Source organism: Camelus ferus, chromosome 3 (genome assembly GCF_009834535.1).
Source record: "Camelus ferus isolate YT-003-E chromosome 3, BCGSAC_Cfer_1.0, whole genome shotgun sequence".
Lineage (NCBI taxonomy): Eukaryota > Metazoa > Chordata > Mammalia > Artiodactyla > Camelidae > Camelus > Camelus ferus.
The window spans coordinates 78,540,301-78,559,805 of record NC_045698.1 but is presented as its reverse complement, the minus strand read 5'-3'; the positions used below and the strand labels follow the sequence as shown (position 1 = coordinate 78,559,805).

Here is a 19,505-nt window from a genome sequence, read left to right as displayed (position 1 = left end):
TGTCTTGGATAATTTAAAAAATAAATACCAAACAGATTTTCATCTGTTTTTAGTGATGGAAAGAATTTATTCATAATCCATCTAAAATGCAGTTTAGATTATTAGGAACTATTCAAAATAAGTTTCATTGTTTGCTTCTCCAATTTTCCCACTTCGAAAAAAAAAGCAAACCATTCTCAAGTCATTTCTAAAAACCTGTCTCTAACTAATGCTTATGAGTTACTGCATACTTAAATGCTCTTAGATAAAATGAGATGAATAAAAACAGTAAGTTTAATTGGCTACTAATGTCTTAACTAAATGAATCTTTTCCAGTGACAGAAACAGTGCCCAGCATCTCTGGCTTATTACAGATTTCTTCAGTGTCTGCTTTTCTACTTGCAACATTGCCACCAAAGTTCCCAGCTCGCCTTTCCTTTCTCCTTCTTCCTCTCCATCCCAAAGTGGGCCCACTCCCACATTATAAAACTTGTAGTAGACAGAAAAATAATGTACTGAACAAAGAAACATTTTTAAAAATTCCCAAACTGTGCCAAAACTTACAATCCCTTCCCACCTCCTTCTGAAATATCAGTATTAAGATATGCCAATCGTTCTGGCTGAAGAAAATGTTCCTTTCCTGTCTTGGATATTCTCAATGCACATTCACAAAGCAAAATGGTTTTTTCTGTGTAACACAGTACTGGCCCACGGTATCCACTCGTACCCTTACAAAACAGCTACTGACTTTCCTCAGAAATCGCACAACACACTTCAGGTTGAACACTCACCTATGCTACTTTCACAAGGCCAGTGAAGGCTCAAAAGATGTAAGTCGGGATAGGATAGTTCCCAATTTTCAGCACTCCAAGCTCTTGGAGTCACAGTCCCAAGATACAAATGTTCCTGAAGCTTCCCCTGATACATTTGATTAAATGCCTTGGCCAAGGTCCCCGTGAACAGCAGCAGGCCATACTTCCCAGGCTGCTTCAGAAGAGAGTGTTCTTTCCAGGCCTGATGTCACCAAAACACGAGGTCAGACCAGAACCAAAGATAGAAAGGATGCTGTGATCTGGTCTGGGGTAGCCTCCTCCTGACAAATGTAGGCCCCAGAAATAATGCCGATCTGCCTCCTCTTATTCTCAAAGACAGTAAAAGGAAAGAAAGAAAAAAGGAATGAAGGAACGAATAGAAAAGAAGAGTCCTTCTTACTTATAGGTGAATCAGAGGTACCTGATCTGCCAGGGAAAGTAATCCATCAGGAACAGATGCCTCCTATAGGACACCCTCCTCATTAATGGAGAACATTTTCCAGAAACCTCTAGATGTGTTGTGCTCGGAGAAAGGAGATGGATAGGTTTGTAAAATTGCTCCAGAAAGCCGTCTGCCTCTCTCTCTCTCAAAAACTCTCTCCTTTAAAAAACATTCTTAGAGTTACTCTCGTTTACTAAGAGGATAACTTAGTTATCGGGTGTGAATCCTCCTTTATATGGAAGGAATGTTTGGATGAACCAAGGATGGGCCTAGTGGAGCTCATTCAAATCCAAATTCCAAACCAAAAAACAGGAGAGTTGTGTGTTATATTGAAGTATTACAAATTTCACAAAAGAAAGGAAGGAAGGAAAGCAGGAAAGACGGATGGAAGAACAGCCAGAAAGTAAACATCTAAGGAAGTGTAAGATGCAGGCTATATCATATTCAAAATGAACTCTGTAAAAAACAAACCAAAAAAATTTTTTTATATCTTTGTATCTTACAAATCATAGTCTAGGGATTTTGTGCAGCAAAACGGGAAGTTTAATGAAGAATGAAATGTGGAAAATCTTCCACTGTCACCATGCTGGTTAATGATTTTTCTCTTCTTCGACACATGTGTACAATTATAAAATGTTACCTTTGGAAGAGAAAAGCTGATCGATCCACGGAGTTTGTAAGGAAGAAACCAAGGCAAAAAGAAGCGAGCTGGTTGGCCTGAGCTGACTCAGCCCCTAAATTACACAACAGGGACTAAATCCTCGTTTTCCAGCCCTGGTCTGGGCTCCCTCCCTTCCTCAGACCATGGATGTGTTCCTTTTAGGTAACTGCTGGCTACAGACTCATTCTTGATGTGAAACAGATAACTGTCCCTTTTTCACACCTCTTTATATGAAAACAGGGAGGGTCCTTCATCTGACAATCTCAGCATGTTAAAAAACACACTAACTTTTAGGCTTCGAAGAAGATCTGGCATCGCTTGCCTCAGGCTTTCTGTATTTAAGTGACAATGGGTTCAAACAGCTAGGATGAGCCATTTTGAAAAGACAATGAATGGCTTGCACATTTTTGTTATTTAATTGGCCCTTGGGAAGCAGATGCAATAGGGACCACCCACATGGATGCAGGTATTGTTCAACTCTGCTTTTATCCCCTGGTTATGTTGTTATGCACAACTTTCAACCAAGAGTCATTTTCATAAACTAAATAGGTTTATCAACTAAGGTTTTCCATATTTATTCTTCAAACTTCATAGGTACATCTGCTCCAGAAAATATCATAAGCCTCTAAATACCATGACAGCTAGGAAATAAAGCATTACCATGAGGAGTCTATCTTTTTTTAAAAGGAAAAACTTTAATCCCTCAAATGCTGTATTTATGTAGAGACACTCTAAAAAAAAGATTCAGATCCATAGTATTAAAAACTTGTCACTATAGAATTTCTCATAAAAACAGGTGGATTCCACAAACATGCTGGCCTCAGCTCCCTTCCCAGACCCCCTTAAAATGACTATAAAACAAACCAAAAAAAGCATCAACCCATAAGGACAAGAAGAAAGAGGTTTGAAAGCCAACTGACAAGTGAAAACTCACTTACCTGACTGGGGAAAGGAGAATTCTAGCCCAGCAGTGGCGAAAAATCAGGAAGCAACCCTATTTGCACTGAAAACCAGCAACCTCGCCCTCCCTCCACACACACAACCAAAGACTCAGGGATCCTGGGCACCAGTACTTCTGAGAGAGAAGATAATGGCAGAGCTTTAAGTGTGAGGACAGGTTCAGATACTGCATACAAGCACTTCGACACCTAGGCTCCCTCTTCCACCCTGTGTGACTGGTAACGCCTCTGCCAACCCGGAAAGGTAAAAGGCAAGGTCTCTGGGCTGACTGACTGCAGGGTATCTCCTCTGCAACTAGGAGGGTAAGTCGATGTTCACATAGTGACTGTTGAGACCTCTTCTTTGCCCCGTCTTTCAATTCCCAGTATGCTGTTATCCAGGCATCTACCTTCATGGCAGGACAAAGACTTCCCATGAGCCAGTAGGACTGTTCAGAGAGAAATAAAAATATGTACAGATACTGAAATCAGTGTTTCATGCCCCCATCCAAATCACCCTGTAGTGAAGCCCACAGCCGACACTTTCCAGGTTTGTACAGAAAGCTTCTAATCAGGTCTTTAGCCTCAGTCTTAAGTACGAGTGGACAGCCAAGGTTACCAAACACTTAAGGAAACCTTATAAAACAGACAGAAGCCAAAAGGAAACAAAACAAAGAGAACTAAATCATAATCATCTTTGGGGAAACCAAAAAAATATATGTACAAATAGAAAAAATTCCAAAAATTACCATTAACTTCTCTAGAGAAATAAAACAGTACATCTATGGGGGAAAAAGCATGACACTATCTTCAAAAAATGGGCATTCGGGGATCAAATACGAGACACTGTGAATTAATACATAATAAAGAAACAAAATTCCAAAAGAAAGAATCTGAAAGCTAAATTGAGGTTCTCTTCCATACAAAAAGCAAAAACAGAGATGGAAAAGAATACAGAAAGAAAATGAGAAAATTAAGAACATAGGAGGGCCAATATCCACACAACAAAAGAATAGGAACAAAAATCATTAATTTAAGAAAATTTCCAGGAACTGAAGATTAATTTCAAGACTGAACAGGCCCACTGGATTAAAACAGAATCACATCAAGATATACCCTCCTTGTGCCATTTTAGATCCATGATCCTCAAAAGCTTCTAGGAAAAAAAAAGGGAGGGGGGTAAAAAATGAGAACAGCATCAGACTGCTGGACCCTGAAAGCTGGAGGAAAATGAAGTTGTCGACTGAAATAAATGCACTGCCTATAAGCTGAGAGTTATGTTTTGTTTGGTGGACATTTCTAAGGACTCCGAGCCTGGGATGACAGCCTCTCAGATCTCTCTGAGGGGCTGCTCCAAAGAGGCAGGGGAGGATCCAGGATATATAGGAGTCTTACAACAAAAACGAGGTAGTTGGAGCATTAAAGATTACTGTTAAAGAAAACTGGACATCTCAAGTTAAAGAATTTAGTGCTTTTCTATGTATGGGAGGGAGCAAACGTTTGGGCTCAATGAAATCATTTCTTTGACAAGCAACTAGCTATCTAGGGCCAGTACCCTGCCCTTTCTTATTCTGAGTCCCCTCAGGTGCACTATCGTGGGTGGCTGCAGAGGCCAGGCTGTCTTCACTGCGGGGGCGGCAGTGGCGGCTGATGACTTGACTTCAGCATTCCTTGTTTATTGATGTGGCTTGTGGTATTTTTCATTCACAAAGTCTTCAATATTCTGAGAAAATAATTTTCAATCCAGAGTTTTCTATTCTGCCCAGTTATCAATTAAGCAGAAGACAAGAATGAAGACTGCTATACCTGTCAGGTCTCAAAAACTCTCTCTCACCCACTACCTTTTCTGAGAAGCTACTGGAAAACAAATTCAGCCAAAATGAGGGAACCAACGAAGAAAGAGGGAGAAACAAGGTTCAAGAAAAAGTGAAAGAAAACTAAAACCTCAACTTCCATAAAAATCTAGACAGAAAATCTAGATGTAGCAACATAAGCAATACCACTTAGAAATATGGAAAGTAATTACCACAGAAAGGGCTAAATGAATTTAAAGTGACTGCTTCTGGAAAACAGAAATGGGGGAGGGGTGCCCTGGCTTTGCTAATTTTGCAAAAATTCTCATACAGACATTTTTCGTTGTTAAACTATTTGTGTGTGTGTACGATTTTGATTTTCAAAGCTAAATTTGAAAATACCTAGCTACCACAAACACCAATCTCCTAATATTTAAGTTCTATAAACATTTAAATCATTTCTAAATGTCTATAGCTGATTTCAACTGGAATTTTCTTCACTGAGGTCACAAGATGTTTCCCATCTCATTATGATAGTGTTCCTCCTATTTACGTAACAAATCTATTTCTGTTTGTCTGTTAAATGGCAAGGTTATCATCACTGATGCTCTAACTGATTAACTCAGACTCACTGAGCAGCTCCCGAGTTCTGACTGTCTAGCACCACACCACCAGAGCTCTTCAGACAAGAAAACAAATGTAAACGGCCCCTTTTCACTAACTGTTGAGAGTTCAATAAAACCAAATACATTACAAGGAATATACAGTAATCACGTGACCACTAGTATAAATAGGCACTACAATCAACAGACCACTTTGAGATGTTCCCTAAAGTTCAGACAACTTGCATCACCACTTTTCGCCTGGATTTCTATCTCAACAACAATCAACACTGTAACCAAAGAGGCACCAAAATGATTCAGTATTACCATTAAACAAACATTTCTGATCGAAGTCTCCCATACGATTTGGAGGTCTCCAAGTTTTAGACATGGGTTAAAAAGGCAGCCCTCGGCTGAAAACTGATCAAATTTGAAAAAACAAAAAACAGAAAACAAAAAAACACCTAACCATCAAGATACTCCTGTAGGCAAACATCTTAAGAAAAGTTGTGTCGCACCCATTTAAAAGAAGCCCAGTCGAGAACCTCAAATTTTCAAGAGTGCATAAACTACACGCCTCTAGTCAAAACTGTTTTCTTTCTCCAACTTTCAAGAACACCGTACAGCAAATTACGTTCTCAGGAAAAGAAACAAACTTACCTTTCACAAGCTCGGACAGTCCACGCGGCAATTATCCATAATGAGATACTAAAAACCAAGAGCACAGTTCCTGGGCATATAGTCATTAAAGTCTTCATAACAAAACGCGTATTGAAGTTTATCTTATTAAGTGCTCCAATGCTTCTAGAGGAGGCATCAGTGAAAAGTTTGCTATGTAAAAGCATGACTCTGGCAATCAGATAGAGTCTTAAGAACATTGGTATAGATAAAATAATATCCACATCAGCGGTGGTGGTGGATGGGGCATAGGAGAAGGCAAGCCGGGCCGTCCATGTGAACGTATAATTCCCAGGTATGGGATGGATAGCACACACCAGTATTTCCAAGCAGATGAAGAAAATACGCTCATAAGTCATGGCTATTCTCCAGTCATCTGCTCCATTGTCCACCATGAACAACTGAAAAAATAAAGTAGAAAATCAGCTTCAGTATGGCATGAATGGTCCACAAGTGTTAGCGCAGATTTTTAAAATACATCACAGGTGACTTTTAGCAATTGTGGCAAGCTAGAGGTCATAACTTCTAAATGCTAGCCAGGTACACTATTTTTCGAAAATGGCAGAAAAGGAGAATTCTGTTTTACACAAATTAAAATTCAAAACGTTCTCTACGGGAGCTGAAAGTATTTCGGAGTCTGTGCTTCTGGACAATCATGTAAGAAACATCATTTTAAAATAAGGGGCTCAGGTCTCCCAGGAATATACCTCTCCCTAGGTGAAGCCACATGGATGTGCCTTCTAACAAGTGGCTCTCGTCTTTGAGGGTCTGCAGCTAAAGCTAGCACAGCTTGAGCCCTCTTCTCAGTGAAATCTATTCACGGTGTCTCTGCAATCATTCATACTCTATAATGCAACAATACACGAGTATTCTTACAGGAAATCTTATTCTTGGCTTCAGAGGGAAAAATCACAAGGGACCAGGACAAATGTGACAAAATCATTTCTTCCAGCTTCTTCACTACTGCTCTATTTTTTAAATCTCTTTTCTTTTGCTCTCCCTTAGCCTTGCCTTGGATTATTAATTTGTTTTTGACCTTCCTTTTTTTTTTTAATAGAGGTTCCTTTTTCTTATTTCCATCATTCCTCACTCCACAATGAAAGAAAACAAAAAGAAAATAAAGGAGAGAGAGAGATAGAAAGACAGACAGACAGACAGACAGACAGACACAGTAAGAGGAACAGAGAAGAATGTTTCCTGTCTTCCCTGACTGTTCAGTAAACAAGTCCACCAGGCTCCAGTCCATAAACAACCAGAGCATCTGGAAATGTGTGATGACACTTCTGACTGCCACAGTGACTTGTGAAGGCTACTGGCATTTACAGCCAGGAAGCCAGGGGTGCCAAGCATGCTGCAATTCTGAGAGTCCCACGCACAGAAAGGACCTGTCTGCCCAGAATGCCAACAGTGCTCCCCCACTGAGAAAGATGACATATCCTTTGCCTCATGGTAAGTAGCCAACTTAGGTAGAAAAGTGTGGAATGAAAGCAACCCATGTGAGAACAGTGTGTCCTCAGGTGAGCTGCAAAGGAAATTGGCTGAGCAGATCTCCACCATGACTCCGCTCCTCTGGAGTCAGGAAAGTCAATTTCCCACCACTTAGATGGTTACAAATCCCCATTCTACGTTAATTATCCTGTGGGTCACAGCTACTTCTTACGCTATTATTCAAACCCTGCTATGAGTGCTGCTTTGCAAAGACAGGAATTTGAGGACAAAAAGTATTACTTCTTTCTGGTACCTCAAAAAGTGGGAGAACCAGCAGAATCTCTCATAAACACAACAAAATTGTAACAAATTAAGCTCTGGCTATATAATGGCTTTAGGTATGCCTTTATCGTAACTTTTCATCCAGGGACCTCAAAGGATTTGATAAATGCTACTAGACAGTTAAAAAAAAAACTCCAGTTCCCAATAAACAGATCATAAATAAAGCAGCCAAGTTGGCTACAGAAATATTTCTGTTCACTTCCCCACTTTCAATACCACGGTGGCAACAAGGATTTCAATAATAAAGATATACAAAAGATTGTATAGATGTCCTGGTAGAAGCCTTCTAAACTTTCTAGCAATGAGTACTTCCTGGGTACTGTATAACCATAAAGGAATGTGACCCTAAAATCTATTAAGCCATTTATACCCGAAAGAATGTATCCTTCCAACTAGTTACTCTGAGAGGCTCTGTACTCCCGGAGATGATGGAACTGCTCTCTTTGGAAATTGCTATCAGGGCCTATTACAGGTCATGTAAGAAAAACAGCATTGTTATTTAAATCTACATTTCCATTTCTACTGAAAATGGGATTCCCCAGTTTGTCTACTTTCTTCACTGAACATGGCTCTGAATGACTTGGCAAAAAATCAAATCCAGCCCTAAAAGGAGTAAGAAGCATCAAGCCTCCGGAGAGTCAAAAGCCGTGCTGCAGATCCCGAGCACAGTCGCAAGACAGGCGCTCCCCACACCACTCCTGCAACAGCAGCAGAAAGGCAGAGTAAGTATCTTCCCAGGCAACTGGTAAAGAAATGCCAATTTTGATGTATAGCGATGCTACCTCCAGTGTTCAATCTTTCCCGGCCTGGCCCTCCTCTCATCACTCACTTGTTCCTCTGATCTCATTCTATACTCTTTCCAGGCCCCTTGTGATGGCTCCCTCTGCTCACTTCCCTGACAAGGCTGGTTCTCTGTTATTCCCATAACTTTAACACTGTGCCACTGGTGTTCTCAGAAGCCTTCCCCTTTACCTTCCGATGGACCTGCCCAAGTAGGTCCTTGACCATTCTGTCCTATGGACTGGAAAGTCTTTCCACCTAGCAAATTCTTACTCAAGACCAAACTCCACGGTCACCTCCTTTAGAACACTGTCCATGCCCTAGACAAATCTGAAAACTCCCTCCTTTGTTCTACCACGATCCCTGTATGTGCATCTTACTGATGCAGCCACAGAGGACGATAAGGATGTCTTTGTAGGACTGCCACCCCTACTTGTCCGTGAGGCTCCGTAAGGACAGGCTCCACATCCACCTAGTAGAGAATAATCAATGCTTGTAAATGAACTACCTTGCTATTCCTCAGTTACTGTTGACCATCCTAATCACTGGACCGGTCCTAATGCTAATTAAGTATGCTCACAGGATATGAGAAGCCTGAAGCAAAAAACAAGTAAAATAAATCTATGACATTTTCCAAATCTGTAGAGAACTCATCCCATTAAATGCTAAGTCATTGCAGCAGCAGCATTTTGCAATTCCAGAGCAAGTCCAGTAACGTCCCCAGAGAAATCTTCTATCTCGTAGTTGCTTTTTACTATCAAGATTTAACCAACACCTAAAATGACTTTATTCTTGGTTTTGTTTGATCACAGTACATATTACAATGCTAAAATTAAGAAAGAAATATTTTCTTCTATTCTTCACATAATCCCACCCTTAATTGCTGCTTATTCCTTTCTTTATTCATTTACTTATAAGATATCCAGGGTACTGAATACTCACTATGTGTCAGGCACTATGCTACATACTAGCCACCCCAGAGGGTTTATAGCAGACCGAGGGTCTGCCCCACAAAACTAACTTTCATCAGGAAAGACAGACCTATAGCAATTTGATAAATATGTCTGTGGACACTGCCATTAAGGAAACAAAGAGATGAGATAGAGAACAATATATTGGAGGTGACAGCAGATGTGGTCATCAGGAAAGACATCTCAAGAAGAACCATTTAGGGCTACACCTGGACAAAGAGAAGAGCCAGTCACATAAACAGCCAGGAGAAGAACATTCTAGGCAAAGGTAACAGCACACGTAAAAGCCATGGGCTATAAAAAGCTTAGCATGCTTAAGGAAATGAAAGAACCCCAGAGTGGTTGAAACTTAATGATCAAGGGGCAGAGTGAAAGGAGATGAGTTTGAAGAGACAAAGAGGCACCAGACATGTAGAACCTTGCTGATCATGGTGTTGAGACAGGAGGGAAGGGGGCAGGGCCTAACTATTAAAAGAAAGACACAGCAATTAGCACCAAGATGGTGGAAGATTCAACTCCCAGTAGACCTTGAGCTTCATTATATGCTCATTGTAATACAACAGCGTGCTAAATGGTACTCCCACAGGCGCCACGACAGTTTCAAGCCTAACCATGAAAGGTCAAAAAGTAGGTTAGGACCCAATTCCTGGGAATCCCAGCCCCTTTCCCAAAGTAGTTGGAATAATCCTTGCACTTGTTAGCATATGAAGTTACTGGCCTATAAAAACTCACAACCCTGCACCTCGTGCGTGGCCTTTCTCCTGCCTTTTGAGATGGCCTGCATTCTGTCTATGGAGTCTGTATCTATTTTAATGTAAACTGAATACCCACCCACATGCCTCGTAGCCTCTCTGGCCTTCTGAGACGGCCTACATTAGGTCTATGGAGTGTGCACCTCTCTGAATAAATCTACCTTTGTTCAAGTATGGTTCACTCTTGAATTCTTTCCTGAATGAAGCCAAGGACCCTCACTTGGTGGGGCACGTCCCAGTGACTCGCCTGGGTCCTGGGACATGGCCATCCTCTCGTGCCCCATTTTTCCTGCATGAGTGTCAAGACTGGATTTCATTCCAAGCGCAGTGGGAACCCACTAAAAGGTATTAGGCAGAGGAATGACATGATGTGATTTACAGATTAAAGGGCTCATCCTACTGCTGTGGGAAAACCAGCGTATACAAGGGAAGACACAAGTTAGGAAGCACTACTGCATCTGACTGGCTGTTGTTAGTATCCCCCTGACCTGGACCATGGTGAGTCGGGGTTGGCGTGGGAATGAAGATAGTGGGTGCACTAGAAATACAGTTTGGAGATCTTGCTAGAACTTGCTGATTGGCTCAATGTGGGAGTGATTTAAAAAAAAAAAAAAAAAGAGTCACAGACGGCTGAGTTTCTACTCTGACACAGTGGATGGCTGTGCCACTTCCTGAGTACAATAGGGCTGGACGCAGGGAGGGAAGAGGTTTCACTTTGGCCATTGTCATCTAAGTATAGATGCCAAGTACACAGAGGAAATGCAAGTCACTCAGAGGAGAAGTCTGCACTATTGAAATAAATTTGGAAGACGTCAGTATTTAGGTAGTTTTATGAGATCAAAGGGAAAAATAGAGAAAATAAAAAGGACAGGACACAGGCCAAGTCCTGAGGAACCCACACGCGGAGGGCAGCTGAAAGGTCAAGCCCGTCTATGAAGCAGGAAGAAAAGAAAGTGTTATTTTTGGAGCCAGGGGTGAGGGCTGTCAATTACAAACTGTAAAGTGACATTTACTTTAGAAGTATGTTAATGTACTCAATATTCTATAGAGTGAAAACATTCTAAATGTCACATTTTTCAATAACTGATTCCATGTCAAGAATTAAGTTCAACTGTAAAAATAATTCCATTACATTCCATATGATCCATATAATATATATAATCTGTTTCAAGTTAACCTGTGTGGGGTGTGGGGACATTAGTTATCAAAATGACAGATAGTAACACACTGCTATATTCACTTTTCATTTTGACGTTGATAAGAGAAGATTTTTAGGGCAAAAGCAGGACAATTTCATCTACTTTAACTCTAGAGCTGTGGTTAATGGTCTTCACCAGAGTAAAGTAACTTGCAGGTATAACACGGGATATGTCCTTCGAGTACATCCCATCACAAGCTTGAACTTTCCAGTGTAACTGCTTTATATTTGCTTAGATACTCCAAATATAATATACTTCAAGCTCACTGCCCACAATGAACTGGGAGTGAGAGTCATCAGCAGGAAGAGGGTGGGAGAGGCCTGCCCCATCATCAGGTCACGTGGTCGTGTGGGGACCTCTCCTCAGCCCTCAGCCTCCTTGACATGTGCTTTTCCTCCTCAATGAGACTGAAAGCTCTGTGGTCTGATCTGGGACAGTGCCTTATACACCCTGGGTTTCCTTCCTAGTAGAGAATTCAGGGCAGTGCTCAGCATAAAAGTGAGCTCTTAAAAAATACAGACTAAATAAAATCATTTTAGGTATGTATTTGTTAAGAACATTAAGTACAGGTAGAATAGCCAGGAAAACGCTGAAAAGGAAAAGTAATAAGGGAGACGCAGCCTTGATAGATTTAAACACATTAATAACTAAAACCATGTGGTAGTGGCACATAAAATATCTGGGAGGTCAACAGGACAGAAGAGAAAGTCCAAAATTGACCCAACACTCTCGGAATTTCAGAATATTATAAAGGCAGACAATCAAATCAGTGGGAAAAACACAGTTTACTGAAAATTGATTTGGGGACAACTAAATAGCCATCCGGAGAAACATAAAGCTTAACTGTTGGCTCATGCCAAATATATCAAGAAAAATTCCAGGCAGATGAAAGATTTGGATGTACAAAAATGAAACTACCACCATATTAGAAGAAATCATGTATTTTTGTAAGCTCACCAAAAGGAAGGTCTTTTAAATCTGACAAAAACACCAGAGCCTTAAAAGAAAATATTGATATACTTTTTGACTTGGTTACGTGAAGCTTTTGTTTTCTAAGCCTGGCAAAACTACAAAAAAGAGAGTACAAAAGTCAAACACCAAAACCAGAGGAAACGTTTTACAATTGTTATCACAAAAAACTAATTTCCCTAGTTGTATAAAAATTCCTATAAATCCTTAAAAAGAGACGGGAGCAGCCTCACAGAAAAATGAACAAAGGAAACAAACATCAGGTCATGAAAAAGGAAATAAAAATGGCTCTTAAACCTATTATAAAAAAGATGCTCAACTTCACTCGTAAGAGGAAAATGTGATACCATGTTTTTGATCTGTCATATTGAAAAAGATCTAAAAGTTTTATAACATACCATACTAGTGAAGGTGTGGGGAAACAGGAATCATAGATTGCAGGTGCAAGTGTAAACCAGCACAACCTCTGAGAGGGCAATTTATCAGGTCATAAATGCACATATTCTTTGACCACAAAATTCTATTTCCTTAGATGAAACCTGTCCTATCAACATATTTACACGGGTCAGAGTGAACACATATGATCATTTGTTACAGCACTGACTGTATTAGCAAAAGACTAGAAATAATCTAAATATCCACTAATAGGGAAAGGGGTTAAACAAACAGATGTCTGCAAAATGGAATAAACAGTATTTAGAATAAGTAAATAAATAGTATGGAATTAATAAAATGAGAAAATTGTTACATACTATTGAAGAAAGTGGTCTTAGAAGTAACTCAGTTTTTAAAAAAAGCAAACAATATGCTACTACTTGTCTAGTTCTCCTAAGAGGAGAACATATATTTGTATTTGTATGTGCATAAAATTTCTTTGAAAAAATATTATAGAACTTCATGATAAGTGTTGCTTAGAGGAGGTGAACTGGCTGGGGATCAGAAACGGAGGGGAGACTTTTAATTATATAATTTTAATACTTTTGGAAACAAGTGAACAAATAAATGTAAGTTAATAACAAAAATAAAGGAAAATGATTATAAAAAAAAAGAGAAGAAGGAAAAATGAGAATGACTGAGGTCATAAGACATTCAAATGCATCCCAACAAAGAATCTGCATGTGCAAAATGGCTCAACTAGAAAAAAGTAACTGACATTCAAAATAACAATCTACAGTACCAAACACACTGAATTACCATTTATATCTAAAATATTCTGCCTACTAAGGCAAAACCTTGAACCATTACATTACATAACTTGTTTTCAACAGCATGAACAAAAATAAGTAAGATTTTTTTGGTTAACCTTTAAACCAAATAGTCAATAAAACCAAGCTCTTTTTTTTCAGTTAGTTATTGAACGCTGCTATTTGTAAAGTTCTGTTGATACAAAGATGAAAAGGCCTCTTGGTGTTTGATGAGGAAGCAAAATATAAATGAATGACCACAGTGCTGGTAGAAGTTGCCCTAACAGAGGCACTGAAAACGCTGAGGAAACCCAGAGGGGAGTCCGAGGAGGCTGTATCGGAGACTAGCATGGGGTACGCACCCCTCCCTTCCACAGTCGTCACCTCGACTCTTATCATTCAGGACTATGAACTTCCAAATTCATTTCTAGGATATTTGAAAGATATTGGTCCCAAAGAAAATGCACAAAATGTGTTCATCCAAAAAAGAGTTCCCTTCCTCAGAAACCAGCTTTTGGATGAAATAGAATGAAAAGCCACTACTGAGGCAAGACAAATAATGAGATTTTTTCCTTCATGAAGGCATTGCCAAGAGTCAGTCAACAAAGAATTTAGACCACAATTGCCCATCAGAGACCAGGTCACAGGACAAATAGGGGCAGAGAGATGTCAATGTTCTGACTGATTTTTCCTCCAAGACCCTCAGCCCAGAACTGCAGAAGGGAAAAACAGAAAAGCCAGGCTCAGAATTCGTATTCAGTGTCCATTCCCGTGCAAAACAAGCACAGCTGACGTGTGTCATTCCCTCACCACCCACCCTGCAGCCTTCCCTCCCTTTAGGAGTCTGTTGCCCATTCCAGCAGCCCTGTGCACCCATGCTGCCCTGAGTATTTTCTGCAACCAAAGAGAAGGATTTCAAATCTAATGCAGTAAAATATTAATCACTGAACTACTAACTCCTTCTTCGCAAAGAGTGTAAAAAATGCAGGAAACCAAGTTTCAGATTCTGGATAGTCTAAATTGTTACATAACCTTGGGAAGTCATTTAAACTTCTTGGACTTATGTCCATCATCTGTAAAATGGACATAATGTTATTTGCTGTCTCTGAAAGTAGCTGTAATGATGAAATGAACACATATACGTTGTGGCCAACCCTGTTCACTGGCTAACTCCTTGCCACCGCCTCCCTCTTCTCTCTTGTCCACCTCCATCATAGAAATATCCTCCTGACTCTTTTGCAGATATGTGTAGCCATGTGATGCAGTTGTGACCAGAGGTCATAAACAAAAGATTGCTGGAGGATTTAATAGAATGTTTTCTTTTTTGGATAAAAATGACATCTGGCTGGCATAGTGCTCTTTGTTCCCTTCCTCCAGCCCTGAAAAGAGGTGATGCTTGGGTCTGCAGCAGCTGTCTTGTGACCATGAGGAAAAGGCCAAAAAAAAAAAAAAAAAAAAATCACAGTAATACCAGCCCTGATATCTTAAGCCACTAAACCAGCAACCACTTACTCTATTTGTTTAAGCCACTGTGAGGTTTTCTGTTATTTGAGCAGCTAAAAGAATGCCTACATTTAATTTAATATACATTAAAGTGCTGTATTAAGGTCTATAAAAATGGAGAATAATTAGTAACTTAAAACACTTCATGGAGAGAGCAGACAATAATTCCAAAAAGATGCATCTCAAATATTGGAATTTAAAGCACAATAACTATTGAGTGGTAGAGTTATTTATGGGTGGGAGGCTTTTGTTCATGCCTTTTAAATATCAACCAACTGCTCAGAATATCACATTGTGTGACTCATAGGAAATCTACACATATTTGGGAACCAGAGAAGCTTGGATTTAATCTCTGGCTTGACCACTTACGAGGTAAGTGATTTTGGGCAAGATACTTAATCTCACTAAACCTTAGCTGGCTCACTGACCAAAACAAATAAATACACACATACACACACACATACACACACACACACACACACACACACAAATAACGTCAACCTTGGATGATTATTATGAAGTAATCATTCCCTCTGCTGACCCTAGTAAACATGACCCCATAAATAAGTAATAATATTCCATAGGCCCTCAAGAGGGGCAAGTACATGAATTAAATGTTAACTTGTGATATGAAAACTGGAAAGTTAGTTATGGAAGAGGAGGAAGGGAAGTTGGTAAGGAAAAACAGATTAGAGCAATGTCATTATTGAGAGGAAGTTTAGAAACTTCCACTGTACCTATTTTGAAAGAATTCTTATCAAACTATGAGTTTCTGAAAACTCTCCTCTTCTGACTCAGACAAGGGCTTTGTCTACAGACCAAAATCCTAGAATTGTCCAGTGGGGTCCAGTGATACAAGGTTATCATAAATCCATGCCCTGCTGCTCTTGAAACTTATTTAAAAGCTTAACCCCCTTTCACATGGCTTCTCACAGCCGGGCCCACAGCTTCTGGGGGTCCCCTCAGGTATTTCACACATGTTCATGTATTATTGGGTAACTGCGATCAGTGTCTTGGAATTCATACCAGTTGTGTCTAAAAATTACTTGTGAACTTCCATAAAGTTAGAAGAATTACTTTTCCCCTTTTGGTTCTCTTAACAGAAGTGATCTGACAGAAAGCACGAATGCATATAGCCTAGGACCCTGTGCTTTAGAATCTACTCAGGCAGATCTAGGTTTCACTCTGACTTTCCACCGCTGATGACCTCTCCACCTAAACTTTCTAAGCCTCAGTTTCATCATCTGTTAAGGGGGTCTAATTAGAGTCTCTCTCAACACAGGACTGAAGGACACTTGAATGAGACAGTCCTCAGCAAATGTTGGTTTCTTTTAGAATAACTGATTTCAGACCTGGGTCAACAGGTGGCCTTCAATGAACATACTCTTACCCAACTACAGTAAGAAGAGATGGACGCAGACACTCACACCACTGATTACAGTACTGGAAAGGATGAAAATCAAGACAAGAGCAAACGAAAAACTGGAATAAAATTCCTTCATGGTCAATTTCTTACTAATGTTCCACTGACGTGCTTATGTTACCTGTCTATACATTTTCATAAGCATCCTCAAATAATTTTGGCAGTTGAGAGGGGAGAAGTCACAAGAAAATAAATGTGGTTAGTCCTAAAGCCATGAAATAACTGAATATGAGTGATTCTGTTGATTCTAAAAGTTTAATCTGAAATAAAAACTGGACATTTTCATTTGAAGCATTATACCAATGATTGCTACATGGCTAAAATGTATTATCATCACCTTCGTTACCTCAAGCACTTAAAAAGCTAGCTAAAAGCCAGTTCACATATATTAGTTCATTTGCCCTTATGACAGCCTAATCAAAGTGCGAGCAGTTGAAAGAGTTTGGTCATGGTCAAATGGTGAGTTGCTGAAAAGCCTGGAGTTACAGTTCAGGTCCTCTAGCATTCCCATCGTTTGATGGGGGCATCAGGCTGCACTGCAAAGTTAGATGCAAATCAAACACTTATAAAGCAAATAAACGCTTACCCCACAAATTTCCATTACGATTTCTAAAATGTCACATCTTTACTCCCTGAAGACCTTAGATGACAGAAGCTCCTCAGACCTCCTGCCTCACTGGAGAGAGGAAATACTTAAACAAATCTGCACATTCCATTCTATGCTCTGCAGTAACAGAAATACGCCACTTCCTCATTCAGTCTTTCTCTAAGTTTTTCTTCATCCTGAATACTTTTTTGAAACATTGGTTGTATAGAAGTCAAATTGCACACAGTACTTAAGATGAAACTTTAAAGTTGTTTTAAAGTATATTTAACTCACCACGTGTTAATAGGGCCTAGCCCTGCCCTAACCTGTATGTGTATTAATTCATATTAAACACATAAGCAGAGGGGAGGGTATAGCTCACTGGCAGAGTCCATGCTTATCATGCATGAGGTCCTGGGTTCAATCCCCAGGATCTCTGTTAATAAGTAAATAAATAAACAAATAAATAAATAAACCTAATCACACCCCCCAATCTATTAAAAGAAAAAAAAACACACACAACCACCCAAGAGGGTAGATGCAACTTTCATCTGTATCTGAGTAGGGGAACCGAGGGGTTAGGGAACGAGCCAGGTTCTATGGTGCTGAGCTAGGGTCTGGATATGAACCCAAGCACTCCAGCTTCAGAAACTGGGTCCTTAATAGGTCTACTGCTGGCTGCTCATCGCATACTGAGCCTGTTATAAAACGATTTTAGGAAGAAAACAGAGACGATGCTAGTGACAGTATCAAATGAACCCATATATTACTGACAGGTTTGGTTATCTAGGGCCCCCGCATTCAGCCAAGGAGAAACAAGGAAAACACAATAAGGAAGGAAACAGCAGACTGAAGGAAGACAACTATAACATTGAGTACATCAGCTGTAGCACAAAGTCCTGGGAAGAGAGGAAAGATACACATAACACACACACATACACACAAGTTAGACACAGGGTCTCAAAAGACCCCACAATCTTAATTCATTTAATGAAAGAACAAACAATCCTGTACAGCTCAATCACCCAGAGGACACCACTGCGTTGCAACACAACACCACTCTCCTGTTCCAGATAACAGTGCTGCCTTGAACAAAGGCTCTCTGAGATTTCACAGATCTTCTCTTGGAAGGCAGGGGAGTAGAGACTCATCATACCTCTGTCTAAATTTTAGAAATATTTCTATCTAGACTGTTAAAATTTAATATGGAATAATTGATTATCATCTCTTCCAAAGTTCTAAAAGAAAATAAGGGTCAGCCTGTACACCCCTACACACAGGTAAAATCTCTTTTGGGGGAAAAAATATGAAAGACATTTCAGACACAAAGATGAAGAGCAGAGTGGTTGCTAAAGGAGGTACCACAAGCTCAGCTCGAAGGAAAGAGGACCAGAAAGAAGGAGCTGGAGGAGCCAAGGAACAAGTAGGCACGCTAGGGAACCTAAATTTAAAAATGGCTGTAAATAATTAGTCATCAACATCATCATAATGACTAATTTGGAAGAGATTGGAAAAGCAGGATATAAAAAAAAATTAGATACCAATAACATAGACGGAGCGAGAAAGGGAGATTAGATGAAGGCCTCCAAGAGCTGTTATACTGTATAAAAGGAATGAAATTCTGATTAACTCCAGACACCATGATATATACATATTTGCTAAGAATTTGAGGAAAAAACTGGAGAAAAAAATAAATTTTTAAAAATCCTCACTTCACCCAGTAGAAGGAAAGAAAAGGAGAAATAAGTCATGAAAAAACATTATGAACTCAAAGCAATTGTCAGAAATTGGTACAAAAATAAGAGCTGCAACAATTAATGTAAATGAACTAGACTCTACATCCAAAATATAACAGTGTGTGAAAAAAAGCTAGCTCTAAAATGATAGACCCCGCAGAGCACAAAAACCCTCTACTGCTGACAGGCAAAGGGCTAGAGAGCCTCTGGGAAGGAACCCTTCTGAAATGCCCGGGAATCTCAGCTCAGAGTCTCCCTTGTGGGGCTGAGCTGTGCGACCTGTCTTCTTTCCTTTCTCATGTGCAACAAAAAGGCTCTGTTGGAGCAGAAGCCAGTGGAGAAGCTGTGAAAGAAGAAAGTCACCAGCATGACTTCAAGCTCGACTGCTCAGAGTCTCGGCAACTGGGAACACATCCCAGACGCGTTTGATACAAGAGCCCGAAGTCTGAGTACAAACAAGGAAGAATTTTTTTTAGTTGTTTATTTTTATTTTTCCAAGTTCAGCCCTCAAAGTCAGCTAGAACGGAGCTATAGAAACACGTTAAACCCAGTCAGATGAGGATCAAGGTTAAGCAAAACTGCACTAAGTTGTAGCTTAGTGTGTAATTCCCAAAACTTCCTTTTTTAAAACATCCTCCTTTGCTCTTTCATGACTGTTGTGTGTTGTTAATTAATAGTGACGTTCCTGATTTGAAAACAACGTGACAAGGCAGATGCGAAGTGGCAA

The 19,505-nt window shown here is 39.9% G+C and overlaps 1 protein-coding gene across 3 annotated transcripts in view; it reads right to left on the bottom strand.

Annotated features, from left to right (window-relative positions):
• KCNN2 (potassium calcium-activated channel subfamily N member 2) overlaps positions 1-19,505 on the bottom strand; it is a 364,561-nt gene that overhangs the window by 84,784 nt on the left and 260,272 nt on the right. For all 3 annotated transcript variants that reach the window (XM_032476518.1, XM_032476516.1, XM_032476517.1), the window contains one exon: positions 5,888-6,306. In XM_032476518.1, the coding sequence (XP_032332409.1) occupies positions 5,888-6,306 (419 nt within the window). The remainder of the gene's footprint in view (positions 1-5,887; positions 6,307-19,505) is intronic.